The 21,424-nt window shown below is 47.5% G+C and overlaps 1 protein-coding gene across 2 annotated transcripts in view; it reads left to right on the forward strand.

Moving 5' to 3' along the window:
- TVP23A (trans-golgi network vesicle protein 23 homolog A) overlaps positions 1-21,424 on the forward strand; it is a 43,827-nt gene that overhangs the window by 18,541 nt on the left and 3,862 nt on the right. For both annotated transcript variants that reach the window (XM_070362375.1, XM_005889261.3), the window contains exons 4-5: positions 19,976-20,120; positions 21,280-21,369. In XM_070362375.1, the coding sequence (XP_070218476.1) occupies positions 19,976-20,120; positions 21,280-21,369 (235 nt within the window). The remainder of the gene's footprint in view (positions 1-19,975; positions 20,121-21,279; positions 21,370-21,424) is intronic.

Consider the following 21,424-nt stretch of genomic DNA (forward strand, 5'->3'; position numbering starts at 1 on the left):
GTTTCCAATTTCTCTACATCCTCATCAGCAATTGTTATTTTCTGTTTTTTTTTTTTTCAGAGTAGCGTGCAAGCTGGTGTCTTATTATAGATTTGACTGCCTCTCCCTGATGATTAGTGATGTTGAGCTGCTTCTTGTGTGCACGTTTGCAACTTGCACATCATGTTTGGAGAAATGTCTGTCCAAAGTCCTTTGCCTGTTCTTTAATGGGTTATTGGGTTTTTTGTTGTTGTTCAGTTGTTGCGTTTTTTTTTAATATATTCTGGATATTAGGGACTTCCCTGGTGGCTTAGACGGTAAAGCGTCTGTCTACAGTGCGGGAGACCTGGGTTTGATCCCTGGGTCGGGAAGATCCCCTGGAGAAGGAAATGGCAATCCACTCCAGTACTATTGCCTGGAAAATCCCATAAGCTCTTATGAAATGTATGATTTGCAAATGTTTCTCCCATTTCACTGGTTACCTTTCCAATCTGTCGATGGTTGTCCTGCAGTGAGCAAAAGTTTTTAAATTTTATGTAGTTTCAGTTATGATTTTTACTTTTGCTGTCTTTGCTTTTGGTATCATGTTGTGTGTATGGTATACGTTTTTACTGAAACGTTCACATATCATAAACTCAGAGTTTATACAATTCAGTGTGGTTTTTAGTATATCCACAATCCTGTCTTGTCCCAGGATTTTTCATCACCCTGGATGGGAGTCCTGGACCCTTCAAGCAGTCACGTCCCATCTCTCCCCTCCCCCAGCCCCTGGAAACCACGAATCTACTTTCCATCCCTTTGAATTTGCTCACTTTGGACACTTCACAGAAATGGGACCATACAGTATGTGGCCTTTTATCTGGCTTCTTTCACTGAGCATCATGTTTTCAAGGTTCATCCATGTTTTGGCATGTCCTTCACTGCTTTTTCTGGCTGAATTATATTTCATTGTCTGGCTAGAGTACATTTTCTTTATCCTTCATCAGTCGATGGGCACTTGAGTTGTCTCTGCTCTCTTGGTTCTTATGAATAACGCTGTGAACACTCACATGGGAGCCTTCCAGGTGGCTCAGTAGTAAAGGATCCACCTGCCAATACAGTAGATGCGGGTTCGAGCCCTGGGTCAGGAAGATCCCCTGGAGGAGGAAATTCCTCTACATTCCCACTACAGGAAATTCCCACTACAGTATTCTTGCCTGGAGAATCCCATGGACAGAGGAGTCTGGAAGGCCACAGTTCAGGGGGTTGTAAAGAGTTGGACACGACTGAGCGACTGAGCGTGCACACATGCACACACACTCGCACACACGTATGAACATTCAGGTACAAGTTTATGTTTGAATATATGTTTTCAGTTCTCTTGGGCAACAACCTAGAAGCCAAACTGCTTGGCCAAATGGTAACTATGTTTTAGTCATGCTGTGTTGCAGACCAACTTTTAGTGAGTATTCTGGGCTTCCAGCGGCCTTGAGGAGCAGGAGGAGCCTGGACGCAAGTTCAGGCAGTCCCAGGATTGGGTCCTGGCTCCACCATTCCCCAGCCAACTAACTGTGGTTGTGGGTTTGACATGGCAGGCAGCCTCACAAGACATAAATAGGCTTTCATATATGGTGGCAAAGTGATAAAGAATTTACCTCCCAATGCAGGAGATGCAAGAGACATGGGTTTGATCCCTGTGTCAGGAAAATCCCCTGAAGTAGGAAATGGCCCACTCCAGTATTCTTGCCTGGAAAATTCCATGGACAGAGGAGCCTGGAGGGCTACAGTCCATGGGGTCACAAAGAGTCTGACGCAACTGAGCGTACACACATACACATACCTGTTTATTTGGTTCTCTAGAAGGAAACAAGTCAGAGACACAGTATCTTCATCTCATGGAGGGACTCTGCAGCTCCCTTCTCTTATTTTCTCATCTGTAAAATGGAGATGAGGTTAGCTGTATCACAGACTGTGTGAGGAGGACTCAATTGGGTGAAGAAAGTATATGTAACGAGGCCAGCGGGTCAGTTCAGTTCAGTCGCTCAGTCGTGTCCTACTCTTTGCGACGCCATGAATCGCAGCACATCAGGCCTCCCTGTCCATCACCAACTCCAGGAGTTCACTCAGACTCACGTCCATTGAGTCGGTGATGCCATCCAGCCATCTCATCCTCTGTCGTCCCCTTCTCCTCCTGCCCCCAATCCGTCCCAGCATCAGAGTCTTTTCCAATGAGTCAACTCTTCACATGAGGTGGCCAAAGTACTGGAGTTTCAGCTTCAGCATCATTCCCTCCAAAGAAATCCCAGGGCTGATCTCCTTCAGAATGGACTGGTTGGATCTCCTTGCAGTCCAAGGGACTCTCAAGAGTCTTCTCCAACACCACAGTTCAAAAGCATCAGTTCTTCGGCACTCAGCTTTCATCACAGTCCAACTCTCACATCCATACATGACCACTGGAAAAAGCATAGCCTTGACTAGACGGACCTTTGTTGGCAAAGTAATGTCTCTGCTTTTGAATATGCTATCTAGGTTGGTCATAACTTTCCTTCCAAGGAGTAAGCGTCTTTTAATTTCATGGCTGCTGCTGCTGCTGCTGCTAAGTGGCTTCAGTCGTGTCCGACTCCATGAGACCCCATAGACGGCAGCCCACCAGGCTCCCCCGTCCCTGGGATTCTTCAGGCAAGAACACTGGAGTGGGTTGCCATTTCCTTCTCCAATGCAGGAAAGTGAAAAGTGAAAGTGAAGTCGCTCAGTTGTGTCCAACTCTTCTCGACCCCATGGACTGCAGCCTACCAGGCTCCTCTGTCCATGGGGTTTTCCAGGCAAGAGTACTGGAGTGGGGTGCCATTGCCTTCTCCGTTCATGGCTGCAGTCACATATAAATGGTACCTATTCTCTGATCATAAGTGTGACTTGGTATCCTGACTCTGGGCAGGGCTGGGGTGGAGCCTCAGTTGCAACAGGATGTCACGCTGGGATTGTCCCTGGAGCTGGGGACTGTCCCTCGGATGGAAAGTTTGGTTTATGCTTTCAAAGCACTGTCTTCACAAAATTCATTTGGACCCACATGTTGTGATTTCCAATGGATTCCCATCCAAAGTGGGATGATGTCCTCTTGCTCCAGGCAGAGTTATTGGATCTGAGGATGGTCTCAGTTGTTAGGGCTGGTTTGCTGGTGGGGTTTGGTCAGTGTTCCGTGGTTGGTCCTCGTTCAGCCCAATGGGCCTTAAATTGAGGGGACCACTACCCTCTGGTCTCAGGCACCATTGGGAGTTCCCTGTTGGTGGGGCAGGGACCCAAGGCAGAAATCACATGGAATCAAAATCCGCACCTAGCCTGTCAAGTAGGATAATGTTTTGTCTTTCAAGAAGTGTCTCACTGTCCATTCATCTTTCCATGACAGACACGCAAAGCTGTTCCTCAAAACGAGCTCCAGATGAAATTCTTGGCTGCTTTTAAGGGGAAGTTAGATTGAGTGAAAAATAATAGCAAACACTTACTATCGTGGGCACTACTCTCAGTGTTTTACTCATAATATTCATTTAAGCTGTATTACAAACCTATGAGGGCTTCCCTGGTGGCTTAGATGGTAAAGAATGTCTACAATGCAGGAGACCCAGGTTCGATCCCTGGGTCAGGAAGATCCCCTGCAAAAGGAAAATGGCAACCCACTCCAGTATTCTTGGCTGGAGAATTCCACGACAGAGGAGCCTGGTGGGCTACAGTCCATGGGGTCCCAAAGAGTTGGATACGAATGAGCAACTTTCACTTTTTCACAAGCCTATGAAGTTGATACTGTGATTTTTTAAAAAATTAATTTCAAGATGAAAGAAATTGAAGGAAAGAGTTGAGGGATTGGCTCGAGCCGAGGTCACACAGCTGTGCAGTTGCAAGGTGGGGATTTGAACCATTAGATCTGGCTCTGGAGTGGCATCTTAGGTTAGGCTGTGCTTCGGGGAGCAGGTGTTCATGCAGGTGGGGATCCCTGGGGACAGGCACTGCCCTGGGATCAGCATTCTCAGGCTTTCCATCATCTGCTTCCTCCAGGGAGTCCTTCGTATTTTCCTTGTGTAGATGAGAGTGTGGAGTTGCCCCTTTTTGGCAGAGCAGGCTTTCTCAGCCCTTGGCACTGATACACATGTGTGCTCAGTAGTCACTCAACTGTGTCTTGCGACCCTGTGGACTGTAGCCTGCAGGCTTCTCTGTTCATCGGATTTTCCCGGCAAGAACACTGGAGTGGATACTTGGGACTGGCTGGTTCTTTGTAGGGGCTGTCCTGTGTGTTGCAGGATTTTAGCAGCCTCCCTGGACAGTACCCAGTTGATGCCAGTAATGCTGCCCCCCCCACCCAGTTGTGACAACCAAAGATGACTCCAGACTCTGCCAAGTGATGTGGCCTTGGGGCAGAATTGCCCCTGGTTGAGAACGCTGTTTTCATTATTCTCTTGCTGTCTCTGGGGTTTGGATTTAGGGAAATTAAATTTGTATTTAAGGGGACGCAGAGCATGCTTGAGACCTCTGTATTTGACATTGACCCCTGAGAAGCTGATGGTGTGGCGGGACAAGGAAGGAAGTGGGCAGGTGATGGTACAGATATGCCTCAGTGGCTGTCCACTATTCCCAGAAATCAAAACAGGTACATCTCTGATTGTTCCACACACATTGTGCTACAACACACTGATGAGAAGAATAATTTTGTTTTTTCTTTGTTGTTAGAAAATCTGATTGCCTCAATTAGTGAGGACCCCTCACCCAGACCTCTGTATGTGCAACAAATCACTCTGCCCCTGTCCCCACTCTAAAATCTATTTTAAAAAATACAGAAATAATGACACATAAGTAGGTCTCACAAAAGGCTGATTGTTTAATTTTAAGGAAGGTTCACGATTACCAAGGAAAATAACCCACAGAATCAAGGAACTAGACAAATTTCAGTTCTCTTTGATTAGGACACAGAATTACATGTTTTGAAATTAACCCCTTACGTCTCCATCTCCTTTAGTTCCCCTTCTTTATGTTTCTTGTTAACATGAAATTGATTACATAAGCAACGCCAACAATATAGTCACCCAAGGGACATTTCTTCTGAACCATAACTCACACAGTTGAGGAAGGCATCAGGAACCAGGAGGAGGTGGTGGTCAGACGTTGGTTCCTTGATGTTCCAAGCTTGACCATGTGGACCAGGAGTGTTTAACTCATCATTCATTTATTCCACGGTTGACACTATTGACATTTGGGGCTGGACATTGTTTGTGGCAGGGACTGTCCTGTGCACGCTAGGATGTTTAGCGGCATCTCTGGCCTCTATCCACTAGATTCCAGAAGCAGTCCCCTAGTTGCAGCAACCAAAAACATTTCCAGACGCTGCTGGCAAGGGACCCCAAATCACCTCCCATTTGAGAGCCACTGATTTATTCTTTCACTCACTCATTTATTCGTTAAGTCAAGAACACCTTTCAAGGACCTTCGTGTGCCTAGCACTGTTCTAAGGACTGCAGAGAAAACTAGATGGGCATGGTCCCTGTCCTCGTGGACCTGACGTTTTAATTGGGAAGAGACAGTGAATGTATCAGTGAATATCTACACAAAGTAACATCAGAGGGGGTAAGTGCCATGAGAAAGGGGGCCAGGTCCAGGTGGCCCGTTTAGATTCTAGAGGGCTCAGAGAAGGCCTGAGAAGGGGCATTTGGACTGAGACCAAAATGTGGAGGAGGAGCCAGGCATGGGAAGATGCACAGGAAGAGACTTCTGGCAGAGGGAAGAGCAAGTGCAAAGGCCCCGGGGTGGGAGCATAGTCTAGGGATGGTTGGAACCAGGCCAGGGTGTAGCAAGTGGGGAAGTGGGAGGAGGAGGCAGTTGGAGATTTGTTACGGAAGAGCTGCGGGGGCTTTGAAAATTCTGATGGGAAATTGGAATTGCTCTGCTTTGATGGGCAGTCTTTGGAGGGATTTGAGCAGGGGAGAGGCATGATCTGACTGACCCTTGATAATGCTCCCGGTGACTATCAAGTGGCCTGTAGGGCAAGAAGGGTAGCAGAGAGATGTTAGGAGGCTGGTGAAGGGGCCAGGGTGAAAGATGCTGGCGGCCCAGACTGGCTGGACTCCAGGGACACACATGGGGAACTTGGCTTAAATTGACCGTTGTCCCAATTCTGCCACCTGCTGGGACTTCTGAGATTGTACAGTGACGCCTGTCCCTGGGCCTGCATTCCCAAGGGATCTCAGCTCTTATCAGCATCCCCAGTGAACTCAGCAAACAAAGGACCCAAACTTCAGGACCTCCATTCCCAAAGGTGCTGAATCAGTAGGTGTTGAGATGGGTGTGACAGGCTTCTGCAATGTGATTCTGCTCTGAGCGACTTGGCATCTATTTCTGGATTAAGTAGGGAGTGGTGTGTGTGTGTGTGCACGCGTGTGTGTTATGGGTAGGTATTGATAATGGGCTTCCCTGGTGGCTTAGCGTAAAGAATCCACCTGCAATGTGGGAGATGTGGGTTCAATCCCTGGGTTGAGAAGATCCCCTGGAGATGGAAATGGCCACCCACTCCAGTGTTCTTGCCTGGGAAATCCCAGGGACAGAGGAGCCTGGTGGGCTACAGTCCACGGGGCTCCAACAGAGTTGGACTCAGCGACTAAACAACAATAGCAGGTGGTGATGCAAGGCTCAGCCATATATTCTGGCAAGTGATGCTGATGACATCTCCTTAATCAAGACTGGCTCAGTAACTTCGGGTTGGAATCCAAGGGGAATGGCCTGGGGCTGGCCCTACTCCAGCCCGAAGGAAATTCTCTTTACACAGGGGCTCAGCCTTGGGTGTTCCATGGCCGATGACTCACTCCTCACTCATTACGGGAGTAAGGAGGCTTTCAGAATGACTCAGAAACAGCCACAGATTGTGTTAATGGATCCTCACATTTTTCCTAGCATTGCAATACAGATGTCTCTCTCCTCAGGATAGTAAAATACTTTACAAAGTGCAAAGGAACAGTCAGCCAACTGACTCCCAGCCTCTGACATGCTTTCTTGGACCAGGGATAATGATGAAGAGTCGCTCAGTTGTGACCAACTCTTTGCAACCCCATGGAGTGTAGCCCGCCAGGATCCTCTGTCCATGAAGATTCTCTAGGCTAGAATTCTGGAGTGGAAAGCCATGCCCTCCTCCAGGGGATCTTCCCAACCCAGGGATGGAACCCATGTCTCCCACATTGCAGGCGGATTCTTTACCAGCTAAGCCACAAGGGAAGACCAAGAATACTGGAGTGGGTAGCCTATCCCTTCTCCAGGGGATCTTCCCGACTCAGGAATTGGACTGGGGTCTCCTGCATTGCAGGTGGATTCTTTACCAGCTGAGCTATGAGTTCTTCCGTTGGGGGCTTCTAATGCCTGGTTGTCCTCAGCAGCTGCTCATGAATGAATGCGTTGGGGGCTGCAGCATGGTGACATTCTAAGCACACTATCATTCCATCTCCATCTGTGAGCTGAAGTAATCTAGAAAGAGAAACTTCCCCTCTTCAAATAAATTGCAGGATATACTGTACAGAGAAAAGGCATAATAAATGCTCCACGCTTGCCCTTCATTTTTCCATTTTCCAAGTGATGAGTTTTGCTCCCCAGCATCCCCCATAAGTGACCACTGAGGGTTTTGCATAAGTATCACATGACTCACGGATTCAGACATTTTTATTGCTGTTCAGGTTCTCCCATCTTTGGCCAATGGGAGTGTCTACCCGTTGGCCTCTGAATGTTTTGACCTGGCTCTCACAGTCTTTGACAGCTTCCTTGTGATCTGGGATGTTCCGATCCCGTATTCATTTCTTATTCATTTCTCCATCTGTGCCTGGAGGCATCACTTCTCCAGGGAGCTCTGGCTCCTTTGGAGAAGGGAGTTTAGAAGCCACAGTCTGCGTTTGTCTCCTGCGCCAGCTCTCCGGCTCTGTGACCAGGGAGTGCATCAGGCAGGGCTGATATTAATAGCATCTCTTAGTGGATGTATTTTGGGGACTCACTATTGTCACCAAGCCTGTGTCCCCTTTCACTTGCTCCATGGGTCTCTGCGAGACAGCTGACAGGTGGAAACTGACAGATGAAACTCTGGGCGGATTCTGCCCCTCAGAGCAGCTGCTAGCCTGTAGGGCACCTTTGTGCAAATCAGAAGAGATGACCCTTCCACCCTTCCTTGGGCAGATGGTTCCTCCAAGGCCTGAGCTGAAGAGCTGAGCATGTGTAGATTTGCAGCTTCTTTGCTGCTTCTTTGCTCCAGGCCAGGGGCAATTTGCTTCAAGACTCGCTGAGCTTCTGACCCCTCAACTGCAGAGCGGCGCTCTGTCCCTTTTCAGCCTTGCTTATGTCCTCTGGGCTCATTTATCCCCAGGTAGGTGTTGTGGGTTGAAAAATTTATATCCTTCCCAAGAGATACATGTGGGTTTCCTCACCTCCAGGGCCTCAAAATGTGGCCTCACTTGGCAATAGGGTCTTTGCAGATGTGATTAGCTAAGATGAGGGCATCCTGGAGTAGGCTGGGGCCCTAGTCCCATATGATTAGTGTCCTTGAAAGAAGGCAGCTGTGTGAAGACAGACACATGAAGGAGGCCACGCAACAACGCAGGCAGAGGCTGAAGTGATGGAGGTACAAGCCAAGAAATCCCAAGGGTGCCAGCTGACATCAGAAGATAGGAGAGGGGGACTGGGATGGGTTTTCCCCTAGAGTCTCCAGAAGGAAGCAAGCCTGCAGACACAGAGATTTTGGTGTTTGTTTTGCTTTGTTGTTGTTTTTTTTTTTTTTTTTGAGCACAATGAAATGATGGGTTTTAAGACAACATGATCTTGGTGTTACCCAGTTTGCTGTGTTTTGTTTTAGCAGCCCTGGGGAGCAAAAACAGCACTTTCCTATATTCCCTGCTACTCTGAGGGTGGTCCATGGACTAGCAGCATCAGCATCACCTGGGTGCTCATTAAAACGCAGACTCCTGGGCCCCACCCAGACCTCCTGAATCAGAGTCTGCATTTAACAAGCGAGCCAGGTGGTGGCAGTCCAGTGACCAAGACGCTATGCTTTCACTGCTGAGGACCCGGGCTCAGTCCCTGGTCGGGGAACTAAGATCCCACAAGCCTTAAAAAGGAAAAAAAAAAAAAGCGAGAGAGCCAGGTGGTGTGCATGTGGAAAAGCACTGTGTCATGCAATAGTATAACAGGAATGATTAGCCCCCAGGGCAAATGCACAGTTATTTCTGATAAGAGCGGGTATTGAACTCATTATTGAACCAGGCAGTATACTGAGTCCTTCTTTGCCTGTGATTCTCACGTAATCTTCCTGGCAGCTCCGTGCAGTTGGTACTTCTTACTCCAGAGAACACGATTCACACTAACAATGATTGAACGACGTCTCCTGGTTTGTGCAATTCAGTAGTCCTGACTCTTATCCCATTTTACAGATGAGGAAACTGGGACACACGGAGAGGTTAAGTCACTTACTCAAGGTCACACAGGTCCTCAGGGGTGGAGCTGAGATTTAAATCTATGAATTTGTCTCTGAACTTGTACCCAGGACTCTCTCTACTCACCTCGCCTGCCCTCCAAAGGAGAGCTGATGAAGGCAGCATCTCTCTCTTCCTCCCCACCCCAATTTCTTCTCCCTTTTAACTTGTAAAATAACACATAACATCAGATTGACCGTTTTAACCATTTGGGAGTGAATGATTCGGGCTTCCCTGGTGGCCCAGTGGCTGAGTCAGAGCTCCCAGTGTAGGAGGCCCGAGTTCCATCCCTGGTCAGGGAACTAGATCTCAGAATCTACAACGAAGACTTGGCACAGCCAAATAAATAATAAATATTAAAAAAATAATAATGATTCGGTGGCATTTAGGATGTTGACAATACTACACAGCCATCCTAACTGTCTCATTCCGGAATAAATTCATCACCCCAAATGGCAACCCCATAGCCATGAAGCAGTCACTCTCTGTCCTCTGATAACCGCTTACCTGCTTTCCGTCTCTGTGAGTTGGCCTGTTCTGGACTTTTCACAAGAATGGAATCCTGCACTATGGGACCTTTCATGTCTGACTTTTTTCACTTAGTATGTTTCCATGGTTCCTCCGTGTGGTTGCATGCATCGATAGTACTCAATAATTTTTTCATTTTTTTTTCTCAGTTGTTAAATATGCATGACAAAAAAAATCTACCATTTTAAGCATCTCAAGTCGGTGGCAGTAAGTCCGTTCAGACTGTTGTGTCACTGTGACCACCATCCGCCTCTAGAACCCCTTCAACTCCCCACATGGAGATCCTGTGAATGTGAAGCAATCAACTCCCATTTCCTCCTCCCTCCAGCCACCGGGACCCTATATTCTGCTTTCTGTCTCTATGAATTTGCCTCTTCCGGGTAGCTTACATAAATGAAATCTTACAGTATCTGTGTGTTTGTGTCTGGCCTCTTTCACCGAGCCTAAGGTTGTCGAGGTTCGCCCACACTGGAGCAGGTTTCCACGCTTCATTCCTTTTCATGGCTGAGTGACACCCCATTGCACGGAGAGTCCATTGATGGACTTTTGGGCCGCTTCCGCCTCGTGGTGACTGTGAACGTTGCCTCTGTGAAACTTCGTGTGCAAGGTTTTGTTTGAAGGCTTGTTTTCGGCTCTTCTGTGTTCCCGTTTCATTTGAAAATGCTGGGTCTTTAAGGAATCTGGTCCGTGGTTTGCACAGCAGCAGCGGCAGGGAGTGGGCGGTAGCTAGAGTCCGTGGGGAAGAATCACCCCTGGAGCCCTCGAGGAGAAGCTCGGGTCCCCGAAGAGGGCCCAGCCAGGGCTGAGCGGCCAGGGGCCTGCTGAACCATCTCTGGGGGTTCCCTTTGCCCAGCATTTTGCAGCTCTGCATACCCAGCTGATTGGAGAAGGGCATGGCAACCCACTCCAGTCTTCTTGCCTGGAGAATCCCATGGACAGAGGAGCCTGGTGGGCTACAGTCCATGCGGTCACAAAGAGTGGGACACAACTTAGCAACTCAACCACTATACCCAGCTGATAAAGATGGGATGTCTCTTTAAAAAGAAATAAAGAACAGAAACTAGAGGGGAAAACTGTGGCGGCCAGAGGGAAGTCTGTTCTTTTATTCACTTCCATACTCAGATCTCTGTCGTGCTGACCTTTGAATCAAAACTCTGAGCGCTTAGCAACCAGCATCTGTTGAGACATCCCAGCAGCCCCAGGCCTGCCTTCCTGGCCCAGATGTTGGGCAAGGATGAGGATGTGCTGTCATCTGAAACAAGAAGTTGGAGTCTGAAGGGTGATGGCACTAACGTTGCATCTGGAGCATTCTAGAAAAGTCCGTCTAGCCCCCACGGCTCACCTGCTGGGTTAGCAAGGCTTTTTTAAGTGTGGGTTCCTTCCTCCCTCTTTGTCCTCATGACTGAGTTTACCTTGAAAATAGAACAAAGGAGGACTCCTGGATGGCAACGAGCATGCAGATCTCGTTAAAATGAAGATTTGGGCTCAGGAAGCCTGGGGTAGGCCACTGATCCTGCCTTGCTAACACACTCCAGGGCACGAGGGGAAGGGAACAGGTGGATATGGTCTTCGTCGTCACTCTCTGGGGTCCCCTTCCCTGCCACATCTTCCTGGCGACACGCTGCTGTTAGTGTGAGAGCCACCTGACTCTAAGTGGGTGTCAGGGCTGAAGAAATACAGAGTAGCATCCTGCTTCTTTTCAACAATGAGGAAAGAGCATCCAATGGAAAGCATCCGAAAGGATCATGACCGCCAAGGCTTTTTCTCACTTTCTCCCATTCTCAAAAATTTTGACCATGAATGAATCAAACAATATGTAGAGTGATATTAACAACATGTCCCCCTCTGGTCTGGCACCGTAGGTGTTTTTCCTCCTAGAAGCCTTGGCCATCTGAGGTTAAATGCTATTCTCCCATTTTACAGATGAGTAAACCGAGGCTCTGAGCGGTTTAATGCCCTGTCCAGAACCATGTACACAGAAAGGTTGGAGCGTGAGTGTGGATCAAGGCTTTCTGTCTTTCACTGTACTGACTGTCCAGTTTGGAGGTGGGTGGGCATTTTTACTCTATAGAGAGGGGTTGCCTTTCTTTTTTGCAGAGGAACTGGTAAGCCCAGAAGGACAGACCTATTTTCTGGAATTTTCCTTATGCATCCAGCTGTAGCAGCCAGTTACTCAACTGGGGATTTTTAGGTATGATTTTTTTTTTTTTTTGACCACAGATGGCCCCCAGAATAGCAACCTATAGACCTTTTATTCTTTTTCTTCTGAAACGTGCCTTGGCTCGATGCAAAGTCAAGTCTACCTCTGATGATTTCTTTATTTTTCTATTTTTTAATTCAGATTTACATAAAAGTACAGAGAACAATGCCCCGGTGTTCCCATTACTCAGCTTCAGTCATGATCAACACGTGGCCAGACTATTTCATCTTTACCTCCGCCCACTCCCTGCCCCCAGATTATTTTGGAGCAAATTCTAGACATCATTTCAGATGCTATTTTTGTAGCAAAGTAAAGGAAGGAGAAAAGATACTGTCTTTCCTCAGACCTTTGCCACAGTGAAAAGCAGAAGGCGTTTCAGAGTATTTGAAAGATGATAGAATTGATGCTTTTGAACTGTGGTGTTGGAGAAGACTCTTGAGATCAGTCCCTTGGACTGCAAGGAGATCCAACCAGTCCATTCTGAAGGAGATCAGCGCTGGGATTTCTTTGGAAGGAATGATGCTAAAGCTGAAACTCCAGTACTTTGGCCACCTCATGCGAAGAGTTGACTCGTTGGAAAAGACTCTGATGCTGGGAGGGATTGGGGGCAAGAGGAGAAGGGGACGACAGAGGATGAGATGGCTGGATGGCATCACTGACTCGATGGACGAGAGTCTGAGTGAACTCCGGGAGTTGGTGATGGACAGGGAGGCCTGGCGTGCTGCGATTCATGGGTCGAAAAGAGTCGGACATGACTGAGCAACTGAACTGAACTGGAGTATTTAAAATTGGATGTTTGATAAAGAATTAGTTTTCAAAGTATTTTAACCAATAAAGGGCAACTTTTAAAGAAACTATTAAATCACTGTGGAATGGACAATTAAATCAAACTTTTGCCCCCAGTTTGAATGTGCTTTAGAAGTTTGTAGGGGGACTTCCCTGGCAGTCCAGTGGTTAAGACTTCACCTTCCATTGCAGAGGGTATGGGTTCGATTCCTGGTTGGGAAGCTGAGATCCCACACGCCTCTCAGGCAAAAAACCAAAGCATGAAACATGCAGTATTGTAACAAATTCAATAAAGACTTTAAAAATGGCCCATATTAAAAAAAAATCTTTAAAAAAAAGGAAGTTTGCTGGGAAGGGGATGTGTGTGCCTGGGGTACATGGTCCTCTCCAACCCCACCCCTGACTTTACTCTGGCTAGACAGAGCACCACCCCCAACCTGTGACCATTTTTAAGAGTGGTTTTAGGTTTACCGAAAAACTGAGCAAAAAGTACAGAGAGTTCCCCTAAGCCCCTCCCCACCCCAGAGTTCCCCCTATGGTTATCATCTTGCAGTACCATCACACATTTGCTGTGATGAACCAGTGCATTGTTCGATAAAGTCCACAGTTTCTGTCAGGGCTCGTCCTTGACGCTGTACCTTCCCTTGTTGCTGTTTAGCTGCTCAGTGTGTCTGACTCTTTGCGATCCCATGCACTGCAGCACGCCAGGCTTCCTTGTCCTTCACAGTCTCCCAGAGTTTGCTCAAACTCATGTTCATTGAGTCGGTGATGCCTTCTGTAGGCTTTGACAAACGTATAATGGCATGTATCTACCATGACAGTGGTGGATACAGACCAGTGGTCATACAGACCAGTTTCACTGCTCTGAACATCCCCTGGGCTCCAACTATTCATCCTCCTTGTCTCTACACGCTGGCAACCATTGATCTTTTTCCTGTCTCCGTAGCTGAGGCTTTTCCAAAATGTCATAGAGTTAGATCCATACAGTATGTCGTCTTTTCAGCCTGGCTTCTTTCACTGTGTAGCATGCATTAAGGTTCCTGCATGTCTTTTCATGGCTTGAGAGCTCATTTCTTTTTTGTGCCGGAAAATAAAATATTCCTTTGTGTGGATGTACTATGATGTATCCATTCACTTATTGAAGGACATCTTGGTGCTTCCAAATGGGGGAAGTTATGACTAAAGGGCTTCCCAGATGGTGAAAAAACCTGCCTGCCAGTGCAGGAGATGTAAGAGACACAGGTTTGATCCCTGGGTTGGGTAGACCCCCCTGGAGGAGGGCATGGCAACCCTCTGCAGCATTCTTGCCCAGTTAGAGGAGCCTGGTAGGCTACGGTCCATGGGGCCGCAGAGTCAGACATGACTGGGTGACTAAGCAGCTGCAGCAGCGCACATACGGTAAATCACATTCATCCTAAATGTACAGGTGGATGAATTTTTATATAGATGCACATGAGGGATCAAGATGTGGGACATCTCCAGCGTCACAAGCCCTCTTGTGTGTCAGTCACTGCTCTTGCCTTCACTGCTCTGACTTCAAGCACAATCCATTGTTTCTGCCGGTCCGGCAGCTCCTGCCCTATAGCTTTGGAAGTAGGTGGTGAAGTAGCGGGGAGAGGTCATTACTGGCAGTTTGATTCATTTTGGTTTGTCTTTAATGGAGCCTAATTTCATCATCAAATTCTTCCTGCCTGTCTAGAGCAGGGATTGGCATGAGTTCTGGTTAGATATTTTCAGCTCTGCCAGAGAATGAGTGAGCATGGCTGTGTTCAAATAAAACTTTATTTACAGAAACAGGAAGTGGAGTTTGGACGGGAGTTTGTGAGTCCAGGATGTTCTCAGTCGCTAAGTCATGTCCAACTCTTTGGGACACCATGGACTATAGCCCACCAGGCTCCTCTGACCATGGAATTCTCCAGGCAAGAACATTGGAATGGGTTGCCATTTCCTACTCCAGGGAATCTTCCCAACCCAGGGATTGAACCCATGACTCCAGCGTCCCCTGCATTGGCAGGTGGATTCTTTACCACTGAGCCACCAGGGAAGCCCCCAAACCAGGATAGAGCAGTGATTTTCCTTTGTAAAGTTCATGTCCATTTGTTGTTGTTCAGTCGCCAAGTTGTGTCTGACTCTTTGTGACCCCATGGACTGCAGCACGCCAAGCTTCCATGTCCCTCACCATCTCCTGGAATTTGCCTAAGTTCAAGTTCATTGAATCGGTGATGCCATCCAACTGTCTCATCCTCCGTTGCCCTTTTCTCCTTCTGCCTTCAATTTCTCCCAGCATCAGGGTCTTTTCTAATGAGTTGGTTCTTCGTATCAGGTGGCCGAAGTATTGGAGCATCAGCTTCAGCATTAGTCCTTCCAATGAATATTTAGGGTTGATTTCCTTTAAGACTGACTGGTTGGATTTCCTTGCAGTCCAAGGGACTCTCAAGAGTCTTCTCCAGCACCAGAACCTGAAAGCATCACGTCCAGGCCCCACTCCAAATCTAAACCCACATGTCATGGGACCAGGGTAGCCTTGTGAGCATTTTAAGGCCTCCTCAGGTAACTTTCAAGCACATATCATGCAAACCTACTGGCTTTCCCTCCACAGGGGGAGACAAGATGTGTGCTGGGCCCAGAACTGTGAAAGTGGCTTTGAATTTAAACAAAAGCCCAGCTAGACCCTCCTGACCTTGACTTAGGTAATCTCATTTCCCTTTTCACCACCTATCATTCTCTCTTCTTCCTCCTCTTGAGATAACAGGCTTCTGTCCTGGGTTGGAGGGGGCAGGATGGATACTGATCAGAAAATACTTCTGTAAAAGCAGTAAAGAACCCACCTACCAATGCAGGAGATGCACATTTGATCCCTGGTTTGGGAAGATCCCCTGGAAGAGGGCATGACAACCCACTCCAATATTCTTGCTGGAAAATCCCATGGACAGAGGAGCCTGATGGACTATAGTCCATGGGGTCACACAAAGAGTCGAACCGACGGAGCACGCACAGTTGAGGATGAGGAAGTTTCCTTGGTGACAGCAGAGGGGCTGGGGCATTATGGGGGAGATCAGGAGTCTTGGGGGATCCCTGCAGAGATGAAAAGTCAGCCCCTGGGGAATGAGAGAGAGAAAGTGTGGTCAGAGGGGGAATTTTACAGTTTGGCTCCTTGGGTAACGGTTTTGAGCGTGTGTGAGATTGTCAGCTGTTCGCAACGACTGAGCATGGTGTGTGTTTCAGGCACTGTATACCTGCCACCTTCACTTAATCTTTTGAAGCAAATAATCTCGGCAGGGGCTTCCATGGGTCCTCCCATTTTACAGAAGCAGAGACTGAGGCAATGAGAAGTTCTGTAGCTTAGGGACAGCTGCGGAGCTACTCAGAGGTTGGACCCTGGCAGTCGGGCATCTCTGTACTGTTTGCCTGTCAAGGCGCGGGCACCAAGTGGGTGCCTGGGATCAGGGAGCTGGAAGCTGGTGGTGTTGAGAGGTGGAGATGACTGTTGGCTCATATGTGCTCCGAGGCTGTAGAGGTGGCCAGAGAGAAGGCTGAGGGCACAGGGGACCCCATATCAGGGAAGGGTGGGTAGGCTCAAACCATAGCCTTCCAAACTCAGAATGTGAAAGCTGATCTCTGAGCTCACATTTGTGTTAGCGGAGGGAGACGGGTGAGCCGGGGCCCAGGCTAGGCAAACTGCAGGGAGAGGGGGTGAGGGTTTGAAGAGCTGTCCAGAGAACAGCCCATGTAAAACAGGATTAAAGCATTATTTGAAAGTACAACACGAGTCCTTTTCTGCTTGCTTTGGGCTTGGTTTGGATACTTAAAACAACAGCAGCAACAATAATGATACCGTCCATTCAAGTTAAGGAAACAGTTAACCAGGACTCAATTAAAGCAGAACCTTCCAACAAGTGGAATTTTTTCTGCATTTTATTTCAGGAAACCACAGTCAGAAAAAGAAAAATAGTGGGTGGGCAGGGGATTTATTTGAAGGCATAAATTCCAGGTTTCACCTTGGATTAGTGAACACTTGGGCCTCTGTACACCTTTTAAGTCTCTACTGTTCTACAAAAAAGACAGATGTTCCCAGTAAGCCCAAAGGGACTGGATTACAAGGTTCAACACAACAAATATTTGCTGAGAATCTTAAAGCCAGGTGCTCTTGGGGGTATAAAAATGGTCTCTGCCCTCAAAGGACATTGGAAAAGGATTCATTTATCTTTGGGTGAAGGGCTTCCCAGGTGGCTCAGCGGTAAAGAATCTGCCTCCAAGCAGGAGACTCGGGTTTGATCCCTGGGTTGGGAAGATCCCCTGGCGGAGGAAACGGCAACCCACTCCAGCATTCTTTTTTTTAAAATAATTTTATCTATTTATGGCTGGGCAGGGTCTTCATTGGTGCGCGAGGGCGTTCTCTAGTTGCAGAGTGGGGGCTACTCTTTGTTGCAGGCCCTAAAGTACGCAGATTTCAGGAGTTGGGCACATGGGCTTAGTTGCTCCGCAGCATGTGGAATCTTCCTGGACCAGGGAGCGAACCCATGTCCTCTGCATTGGCAGGCGTTTTCTTATCCACTGCGCCACCTGGGAAGTCCCCACTCCAGCATTCTTGCCTGGGAAATTCCATGGACAGAGGAGCTTGGCGGGCTACAGTCCATGGAGTTGCAAAGAGTTGGACACGATTTAGCAGCTAAGCATGCAATGCATGCATCTTTGGGTGAAGGGGGCGAAATTATGTTAAGACAATTAAATCCTCAATAATGTATAAGGCAAAAAGAGGTATCAGAGGTGGACTTCCCTGACGGTCTAGTGGTTAAGACTCTGCGTTTCCACTGCAGGGGGCACAGGTTTTATCCCAGTTCAGGGAACCAAGGTTCCACATGCCATGTGGCGTGATCAAAAGAAAACAGTATGAGAGATTCCCCAGAGTCTTGTCTTCTGGAACAATCAGGTTTGGAAGTGCCATGCGATCACATCTAATTCTTAAATGCCTCTGGTTCGGTCAGATGCCAGGAGAGCTTGGCATCTGAAAGGCACAGGTGAGAACCTTCGGGAGAACAGCTGGCGTTGGGCACAGCCCCTTCTTCCTTTGCAAGAGGAGGAGTAAGTGCCGAGGTCATCACACACCCTGCATCTGAATCTTAGCTGACATCCCCGTGGGAGTCAGGAGCCCACCGTGCTACAGGAGCCTCCACGGTGCTCACCCTGACCGCCTTCCTTCTCGGAGATCAAGCAGGCTCGTCCCCCGAAGGCCTGTTGGCTGCCTTTAGACGTGGCAAGTTGGAGGCTCCCAGGCCCTGTGAAACACAGCCTGCGGCATTTTATTGACATAATTAGTGGCCGTCATTTAAAACTCAGATTTCCCACAGAAGGTCTAGGTTTCTAGCTTCCTGCAGAGATATCGGGTCTGGCAATACTGGGTTAGTTTGCTAGTGTCAAGTTGCCCGCCCTCTTTCCCCAGCAGTGAATTACTACCTGTCATGGGGCAGAAAACTAAGATCACGGCATCTGGTTCCATCACTTCACGGCAAATAGGTGGGGAAACAGTGGCTGACTTTATTTTTGGAGGGCTCCAAAATCACTGCAGATGGTGACTGCAGCCATGAAATTAAAAGACTCCTTGGAAGGAAAGTTATGACCAACCTAGCATATTAAAAAGCAGAGACATTACTTTGCCAACAAAGGTCCGTCTAGTCAAGGTTATGGTTTTTCCAGTAGTCGTGTATGGATGTAAGAGTTGGACTGTAAAGAAAGCTGAGCACTGAGGAATTGATGCTTTTGAACTGTGGTGCTGGAGAAGACTCTTGAGAGTCCCTTGGACTGCAAAGAGATCCAACCAGTCCATCCTAAAGGAGATCAGTCCTGAGTGTTCATTGGAAGGACTGATGTTGAAGCTGAAACTCCAATACTTTGGCCACCTCATGCAAAGAGCTGACTCATTTGAAAAGACCCTGATGCTGGGAAAGATTGAGGGCAGGAGGAGAAGGGGACGACAGAGGATGAGATGGTTGGATGGCATCACTGACTCAATGGATATAAGTTTGAGTAAACTCCGGGAGTTGGTGATGGACAGGGAAGCCTGGCATGCTGCGGTCCATGGGATCACAAAGAGTCAGACACGACTGAGCAACTGAACTGAATGGGGCTTGTAGGATCAATTTCTTTTTTTTTTTTTAATTTATTTTATTGAAGTAGAGTTGATTTACAATATTGTGTTAGTTTCTGCTGTACAGCAAAGTGATTCAGCAGTTATACATGTATATACATTCTGTTTCGTATTCTTTTTGATTAGGTTTATTACAGGATATTGACTATAGTTCCCTGTATACAGGAGGACCTTGCTGTTGATCCATCCTCTATATATAATACTTTGGATCGGCTAATGCATCCTCAGTCCATCCCTCCCCAACCCCTTGCCCTTGCATACGGCCTGCTTTCTGGCTCCAGGGTTAAATGCTGCTCATCACCATCATTCCTTGGTGGCATGGCAAGGAAATGGCAACCCACTCCTGTAGTCTTGCCTGGACAGAGGAGCCTTGTAGGCTACAGTCCATGGGGTCACAAAGAGTCAGACACGACTGAGCAACTTCACTTCATCACCAGCACCAGTGGTTTGGACCTGGACATGCCCACGTGGCCCCCGCTGATGTGAGGCTTCTGAACCCATGGGCTGCATGTGACCACGCAGCTCAGTTACTGGTGGAATAACCCAACATTTCCCTTTGGGGAACTGGTCATTGTTGCTGCTAGGCAGGAAGGCGGTGATCATTGTCATGATACACTTGAAAAGTGACCCAGTTTCGAAGAGGGCAAGTGATATTTGCAGTCAGATTATGGGAAAGTACTGGATTCTTCGAGGGTGGGAAAAATGTTGGTGTGATGAGGACTGTTTTGAGTCTTCTAGGCGAGTGATGCTTTCTCTGAGCTGTGCCCTGGTGGAGTCTGGGTTGAGACGCACCAGGAACATGTGGGTCCTGGAAGCCACAGAGCACGTTCAGCCACTGTCCTTGGGGCCCTGGTCTGAGCGGGCTTCTGGGTTCTTTCCTAGGCACCCGGTGGCCACGTTTTTCCACCTGTTTTTCCGCGTGAGTGCCATCGTCACCTACGTGGGCTGTGACTGGTTCAGCAAGAGCTTCGTGGGCTGTTTTGTGACTGTGCTTCTCCTCCTGTCCTTTGACTTCTGGTCTGTGAAGGTGAGCCCCCCCCCCGCAACCTGTGACTCCCTCTTCCGAAACACGGGCTGCGTTTCCAGCAGCTCACTGACCCTTATGCACACTTGAGAATACTGAGCCAACATCACTTAAAAGCAGAGGAAAAAAGTACATTATATAGTTGAATAAATGGCTTCTGGGTGGCCACTGCCATGCTTGCAGACATGTACTATGTGAGGGAGACAAGTCCACAGGGTTTTAGGGTTTTTGTAAATTTCACATATCATATCATAAATAATGTATTTTAAAATTCTATAAAATAGGCGTACATGTATATATATGACATATGTGTATGTATGTCTGGGGAGTCTGTCTTTTTTGTGAATGGAACTTAATTTTTAAAAGTTTTTATTGGAATATAGTTGATTTACGATGTTGTGTTAGTGTCCAGCATATAGCAAAGTGAATTAGTTACACACACGTCTTCTCTTGTTAGATTCTTTTCCCATTTAGGTCATTAGAGTACTGAATAAAGTTCCCTGAGCTATACTGTAGGTACTTATTAGTTATCTATTTTATATATGGGTTCCCCCGATAGCTCAGTTGGTAAAGAATATGCCTACAATGCAGGAGACCCCAGTTCCATTCCTAAGTCAGGAAAATCTACTGGAGAAGGGATAAAATATATATATTTTACATATAGTAGTATGTATATGTCAATCCCAATCTCCTAATTTATCACTCCCCCACTTCCTCCCCCAGTAACCCTAAGATTATTTTCTGTATCTATAACTAATTCTGTTTTGTAAATAAGTTCATTTGCATTGGATTCCACATATATGCCACGTCATATCTGTCCTTCTTTGTCTGACTTACTTCACTCAGTGTGATAATCTCTGGGTCGATCCATGTTGCTGCCATGGCATTATTTCATTCCTTTTTATGGCTGAGTTATATGCCATTTTATATATGTACCACATCTTCCTGATCCATTCCTTTGTCGATGGACAGGTAAGTTGCTTTTTAAGGTAAGCTTAGTTAAGAATTATAGACCTTAAAACTGATTTCGAGAAAGCCCCACTGTTCAGTCCCCCTCTCCTCAGGTTCGACATGAATTGGTCACTTTTATTCATTCAGGATAAGATGAGGCCTCTTTCTTGACCTGTGATCTGATTAGGAGCATTCTGTCCACTTTTCTCAGAATGTAACCGGACGACTCATGGTGGGTCTTCGCTGGTGGAACCAGATTGATGAAGACGGGAAAAGCCACTGGATTTTTGAAGCCAGAAAGGTATCTTCCAATACTTGTCAAGCTAGAGCCGAGAAAACGGCCGTGGAAAGGCCCT

This window comes from Bos mutus, chromosome 25 (genome assembly GCF_027580195.1).
Source record: "Bos mutus isolate GX-2022 chromosome 25, NWIPB_WYAK_1.1, whole genome shotgun sequence".
Taxonomy (NCBI): domain Eukaryota; kingdom Metazoa; phylum Chordata; class Mammalia; order Artiodactyla; family Bovidae; genus Bos; species Bos mutus.